This window comes from Aegilops tauschii, chromosome 2, assembly GCF_002575655.3.
Source record: "Aegilops tauschii subsp. strangulata cultivar AL8/78 chromosome 2, Aet v6.0, whole genome shotgun sequence".
Classification (NCBI taxonomy): Eukaryota; Viridiplantae; Streptophyta; class Magnoliopsida; order Poales; family Poaceae; genus Aegilops; species Aegilops tauschii.
The window spans coordinates 201,432,509-201,439,490 of record NC_053036.3 but is presented as its reverse complement, the minus strand read 5'-3'; the positions used below and the strand labels follow the sequence as shown (position 1 = coordinate 201,439,490).

Here is a 6,982-nt window from a genome sequence, read left to right as displayed (position 1 = left end):
TTGAGGTGAATCCAAGTTTGCCGGTGCAATCCTTCTTGCACTTGAAGTAGATGTCGAACTCCCGGATGGAATTCACAATCCTGAGTAAAAGCTTTCGGCTCATCCGATAATGGCACCGAGATGTTTTGTCGCCGTGCAGTGGAGCGTCGGCGAAGTAGTCGGAGTAGAGCATGCAATAGCCTTCGAGACGATGTCGGTTCTTTGCTTTCATTCGTCCCGGTGCCGAGCCACCTCGCCGCGGCTTTTCATTGCTCGCCAGCAGGCTAGCGAGGGCGGCGAGGACCATGAGATGTTCCTCTTCCTGGACGTCGGCCTCGGCTTCCTCCTCCAGCAGCGCGGCGAGCGCTTCCTCGTCGTCCGAGTCCATTGCCGAGGCAGGCAAATTGCCGAACACCTTGCGGGCACGGTGGGCGCGCACCCGCCGCTACACTGCCCCTCCGCGGCTGGAACGCCGGAAAAATCGCCCAACCGGTGGTGGAGAGGCTGCCTCGGCGAAACCTCTGCTCTTTTTCCGGCGGGGAATGGGCTATCTAGCGATGGTGGGCGGTGGGCGGCGCCGGGATCAGTCGGTTGGCGGCCGAGCGCGCGGGGGGTGGGAGGCGAATCTGGAAGATAGACTTGACTTTTCGCCTGATGGTGTGGGCCAGACGTGCTTTTCCCTTACGCCGGAGCCCCCGAGCGCCCCCAGTGCGTCGGGTTCGGCCTGCGATCACCGGGCCTAAAAGTGGACCGAGCCGGTGGTTTTCGGTGTCCTGAAGGTATGACTGGGGCGTTTTTCGGCATCGGCGTAAAAAAAGTCGCTGGGGGGCATGTTGGGGCGCGGCCGGAGATAGCTTAACTCCTGTGTTTTAACGCATGCTTCTTTTCTCCCCCACAAGCTGCGGAACGCCAGGACAAAGGAAACGACAAAACGAGTCAGTGTAACTTCAGTGTTTAACGAACCAATTTGACCGGGATCCAGCTTACAGTGTAACTTCAGTGTTTAACGCGTGCTTCTTTTCTCCCCCCACAAGCTGCAGAACACCAGGACAAAGGAAACGACAAAACGAGTCATACACCAGTACAAACTTCTCGTGTTTCCTGGTTCCGATCGCAGCGGGACAGTGTCACTTCACCTGCCATCTCGTCCTCGTCATTTTCTTTTTCATTTTTTGCGGGAAGATCTTGCCCTCACCTAACATGTAGTGAAGCGCCAACCAAAAAGATCTTTGCGATCCCCCTGGATCGAGGAATCGGTGAATGGGTCCAGGTGATCATGCCGGCGTCCGTTCCGCGGACGGCCGGCTGGAGGCCCTGCTCTCCGGCGGCGGCGGGGCACGGCGCATGGCGTCGGCGGCGGCGCTGGAGCTGCGGCTGCTTGCTCCGCTGGCCGCGCCGGCCGTGGTGGTGTACATGCTGATCATCGTGATGTCGTCGGCCACCCAGATCTTCTGCGGCCAGCTCGGCAACGTGCAGCTCGCCGCCGCATCCCTCGGCAACAACGGCATCCAGGTGTTCGCCTACGGCCTCATGGTACGCGCCTCCACTCCACCGTATGTACAGTCATTTCTACGCATCCGTAGCTACGTACGTGGGCGCGTGTCTAAAGTAAACTACGTGCACGACTGCCATGGCGCGTGCTGCAGCTCGGGATGGGGAGCGCGGTGGAGACGCTGTGCGGGCAGGCGTACGGCGCCGAGAAGTACGAGATGCTGGGCGTGTACCTGCAGCGCTCGACGGTGCTCCTCATGGCCACCGGCGTGCCGCTGGCCGCCATGTACGCCTTCTCGGAGCCCATCCTCCTCCTGCTCGGGCAGTCGCCGGAGATCGCCGGCGCCGCCGCGGAGTTCGCCTACGGCCTCATCCCGCAGATCTTCGCGTACGCGGCCAACTTCCCCATCCAGAAGTTCCTGCAGGCGCAGAGCATCGTGGCGCCCAGCGCCTACATCCTGACGGCCAGCATGGCGCTGCACGTGGCGATGAGCTGGGTGGCGGTGTATAGGCTGGGCCTAGGCCTGCTGGGCGCGTCGCTCACGCTGAGCCTGACGTGGTGGGTCCTGGTGGCAGGGCAGTTCGCGTACATCGTGCTGAGCCCCAGGTGCAGGGAGACGTGGACCGGGTTCACGTGGGCCGCGTTCGCCGACCTGGCGGGGTTCGCCAAGCTGTCGGCCGCGTCGGCGGTGATGCTGGCGCTGGAGGTGTGGTACTTCCAGGTGCTCATCCTCCTCGCCGGCATGCTGCCCGACCCACAGATCGCACTCGATTCGCTCACCGTCTGGTATGTAGCAACTCAGAACGAACCAATCGTTTTGTCCTCGAGTCTTTTGTGTGTTCGAATTCGATGATCGTGTGACCAACTCCATGTTTTACAGCACCTCGATTCAGTCATGGGTGTTCATGATCTCCGTGGGCTTCAACGCCGCTGCAAGGTCGGTGCATTGCATACTTAACTGTGGCGTAGGGACATGTCCCGCTGGCCTGAAAACATTTACTAGCACAGCCTGTTTCCTTGAGCGTTGTCAGCATGTGCATTCAGTTCCATCAACAAAAGTATCTGGCACCTGATGATGATCCTGAATGGATTACCATCTTGCACAACTAGGAGTAGATCATAATCATCTTTATTAGCTCAATTAATTTGCCAGACTTTGCAACCTAAAATACTGGCCTGGTCTGATTTGATCAATGTGGACCTTGTCGATTGCAGCGTGAGGGTGGGTAATGAACTTGGCGCCGGGAACCCCAGGTCTGCCGCGTTCTCTGCATGGGTGGTCACCGCCATGTCCGCGCTCATAGCAGTCCTAGCCGGCGTTCTGGTCTTCCTGCTCAGGCACAAGCTCAGCTACATCTTCACCGGCGGCGAGGCCGTCTCGCGTGCCGTCGCCGATCTCTGTCCTTTGCTTGTCGGCACCATTGTGCTCTGCGGAATCCAGCCCGTGCTATCAGGTAAATGGATAAAATGGATGTATTTATAACTAAAATAAGTCTAGATACAATCATTTTTAAGACAAGTATTTCCGAACAAAGGGAGTACGTGTTAAGGAATTCAGAGATCAAAAGTCTTGACCGGTGTCCCTTTTACTGACCCGATGAAGGTGTTGCTGTTGGCTGTGGGTGGCAAGCATTGGTGGCATACATCAACATTGGATGCTATTACTTCATCGGCGTACCCCTTGGCGCGCTCCTGGGCTTCAAGTTTGACTATGGAATCAAGGTACTCTGAAGCTAGTAGCGCTGATTTCAAAGTTTTGATTCACTAAAGATGGCAGAATCATCATTGATGTTGAGTTGACTCATCAGTTGTCAACTGTCAGTAAATTAGCTTTTGCATGTGTAATGAACTGCAAGATGATAGAGCTTGCATGCAGGGATTGTGGGGAGGCATGATTGGAGGCACGCTCATCCAAACCATTATACTATTGTGGATCACATTCCGAACTGACTGGAATAAGGAGGTACTAGGAGCAAACCTTATCCTGATTGTTAGATTATCACGTTCCTCGTTAACCATCCAGGCCGTTACACTGTCAAACGATTCCCCAATCTCACATGCTAGGCCGCATCTAAATCATGTGCCAACCCACTATTTTAGCGCAATCATTTCGCCAAGTGTGCGCATGCTTTGTATGATCACTCGGGTTGTCTCATCTGTCCTCTCTTAATTTAGCATTTAAAAACTAATAGTTTTTTTTAGAAAAGGAGGATGACCCCGGCCTCTGCATCTGGGCGATGCATACGGCCACTTTATTAATTATTCTCACAAGACCTTATAAAGTAATACAACAGTAAGATTAAAGCCGCCGTCTAAGCACCTCTATCCAGCTGATGAAGGGGCGCAGATAGCCTGGGCATAATACCAAACAGACATCGCAGACAAACCTAACATCTAAGACCTGACATCCCATCCAGGACGCCTGCCGGGGATGGGTCTCACCGGTCCGGCGTGCACTCAGATGCCGCCGCCGCCAACTGCCACCGCTCTATCTTCAGAACTGTACTGATGCATCAACCTTGCTCAGTCTAGCTATCGTCGACGCCACCACAGCGCCAAACGGCACCTCCTCCCTGCGCGCAAACAGCTGAGCACGTCGCGGTCGCCATTGATACACCTCAGTGCCATGCTGCCAGGTATCACCAGCCGACACAGCTTGAAGTCCTTGGAAGATCTGTCGTGCGTAGCACCTGCCGACCAGGCATGACAAAGCGTAGCACCTGTCGGTCAAGCATGACTTGACATCATCACCGAAGCTCCGTGCAAGACGAAGCCGCTCCACCTCCTGCCTCTGACATCCAGCGCTGCTCCGCAAACGATGCTCCCAAGAGAGAAACGACACCGCAGTGCCGCCATCGTCCGATCTGGAACACCAGATCCTAGGGTTTCCCCCGGAGCAGCACGAGTGGGTCGACAGTAGTTACACGACGATGCCTCCATCAAGGTAACGGCGAGAACGCGGCCATCGCCTGCCGTCGGCTCGGTTTTCACCGGCAACCATGTCTCCCCTACTCGCAGCCGGGACAAGATGATGGATCTCGAGATCCGATCACCAAGCCTCTGGCCGGCCATCTCGGGAAGAAGATGACCACCACGTCCACCAGCGTCACCACGCCGGGCACGCGTCGCCGCCGGCACCCCCATGGTGCCTAGAGGCCGACAAGCCCCGACGAATCCCATGCCTCGCCAGCCGCCATGGCCCAGACCCAGGCACCACCGGATCCAGATCGGATCGGGGTCAAGGGCCCCAAGCCGCAACCGCCGCGGAGGCAGCACCACTGGACGGTGCCTAGCCCTCCAGCCCGCCGCCGAATCATCGCCGGAGCTCCGCCGCGCCACGCCGCCAAGCCGCCGTCGGGATAACTCGCACCGCCGCCAGAGAAGCCGCAGCCGCGCGTTGGAGGGGCCTCAAGCCGCAGCTGCACCGCCGCCAGGCAGGGGCGCCGCCACCCAACACGCCCTCCGCCGCGCCGCTGGGCCCCGCCCAGCCCAGCGCCGTCTCACGCCGCGCCGTCCCGCGCCGGACGCCAACCGCGAGGAGAGGGGCAAGATCCCCGCTGCCACCAACGCCGGCCGGTCTTTGCCCGGCGGCGCTGTGCGGTGGCAGCGGGGGGAGAGATCGACGAGGGAGGACGAGCTTAAAAACTAGTAGTACATTTCATTATTTTAGATCAATTATTTCACCCAAATGCATCCTTCTATGATCATCACTTCTTTTTTCAGAAAATTGGCTTCTGTCATCATCTAGGTTAGGCTGTTTCAGTTGTCCTCTCGAACTTCACTGATAAAGTATATTGCGAATTTTGTGTCTGAACGTAGGTCGAGGAGGCGAGGAGAAGACTGGACAAGTGGGACGACGCAAAGCAGCCACTTCTCGCTAACGTGCAGCGATGATGCCCGGAGAAGATTAACGTGTATGCTGCTGCAAGTTCGGCAGATTGATCCACTCACCAACTTATGTTCGGCATTATCTCAGTTTTTTTTTAGGAAATGGCATTATCTCAGTTTTTTTAGGAAATGTTGAGCATCGTCCTTCTCATCTCCCGCTGCTAGCTGCAATTTTTGTTCAATCAAGTTTACAATGAGATGGTTCTCCTTGAGGATTCACGTTCTATTCTGAACTCTCCTCGCCTAAAATAGTCTCTCGGGGGCTTGGACTGGCCTTGAAGAACGGAATGGAGTAAACCAGGGGCCTTGTTTGTAATAAAGAGCAAAGTAATCCGGTGGTATTGACCTATCCTTGCCCTGCAGGCTGCAGACTTGTTCTTCAGCAAATTGGCCTGCGTACCTGATTAGAGTAATGTTGGTGGAAGGGCAGGAGAGGGAACAACCGAAGAGACAAATGAGCAGCTCATAACCTTGTCCCGTCCGTTGATCCCTGCGAAGCCAGGAAGGATCCAAAGACAGATTTAGCAGTAACTAGCCCATCAAGGCGGTATCAACATCCAACAAGGATATCTTTTTTCCGACCTGATCAAACGGTCTCACCAATGCTACTTGGAATAACAGTCAGATCCGGGGAGGCAGCTAGTTCAGGCTGCCACGTTGAACTCGTATATTCGTCAGAAATCACTAAAAGGGAAAAATCATGAACTTGATTACGTATATTTCCCTTCGGAAAGGAAGCGCAATCAAGCTGCACGCAATTTATCAAAAAGATGCTTAATTCCCTATACATAATTAATTCACCGATTCCACGAACCCTGGGCCTGCTTAACCTTTGATCAGAATATTGAGGCGGCCCCTCCGCCGGTTCTTCCTAGACCAAACAGGTGGGAAGCGTCGGAAGCTCGCTGACCTTTGAGGATGCTAGAAGAACCTTTTCTCGTGCCTTGCCTCTGCTTCAAGCGATGCATCTGGTGCCGGCGTGCCTAGGTCCGGATGCGCCTGCCTCTCACAAGATTTATTTATCTCTTCCGCTCCCTCCCTACTGTACCTACCTTCTCTCTCCCTTAATCATTAGTTGACTTGCGGCTGATTAGAGCACTATTAACAATTTGATTGACATGCCAATTGAAAAGATGGGCACCTTCCCTTCATTGGAAAAAACAATCTGCATCTTTGAGAAGGCAAATTTTGAGGTTTGATTTTTCCGATACCCCTCACGTCCGTTTGAGCGATAGGTAATATGGATCGGAGGGAGTAATGATTTACTCCTGGTTTTGGCACCGACTAAAGATGCACACCAACATTCAATTACAAAAGCATATGAAGTAAGCCCACGAGACCCTTCCAAACCCTAGCGCCGCCGCAATGTCTCCCCCGCCGCTGCCGTCGGCTTCGACACCTCCGGCCCCAAAGGTGGCAGGGGACCTCCGGTCGTCCCTTATGGCGGCGGAGATAGGGCTCCGGGGCGGCGGCCCCTCTTCGAGGTGATGGCGGCTGCGGAACCACTTGGGCAGCCTCGTGGCTGGGCTTGCAGGCTACACGCGGTGTCGTCGTAGCGGCAATGACGGGGCTGGGAGCCGCCAGATCCGGCCAAGAGTGGCTGGTCCTCGTCTCCTACCAGGC

The 6,982-nt window shown here is 55.6% G+C and overlaps 1 protein-coding gene across 2 annotated transcripts; it reads left to right on the top strand.

Moving 5' to 3' along the window:
- Positions 1–1,086: 1,086 nt before the first annotated feature.
- On the top strand, positions 1,087–5,700 carry LOC109742378 (protein DETOXIFICATION 40). 2 transcript variants are annotated; one of them, XM_020301467.4, is made up of 7 exons: positions 1,090–1,512; positions 1,626–2,257; positions 2,352–2,408; positions 2,687–2,925; positions 3,075–3,193; positions 3,348–3,434; positions 5,291–5,700. In XM_020301467.4, exons 1-7 carry the CDS (start codon positions 1,240–1,242, stop codon positions 5,363–5,365), a joined length of 1,482 nt encoding a protein of 493 aa, XP_020157056.1. In that variant the 5' UTR covers positions 1,090–1,239; the 3' UTR covers positions 5,366–5,700. The 2 variants fall into 2 exon arrangements, with proteins under 2 accessions (XP_040254543.1, XP_020157056.1); XM_040398609.3 differs by lacking the exon at positions 3,348–3,434 and having other exon boundaries at positions 1,087–1,512.
- Positions 5,701–6,982: the final 1,282 nt, after the last annotated feature.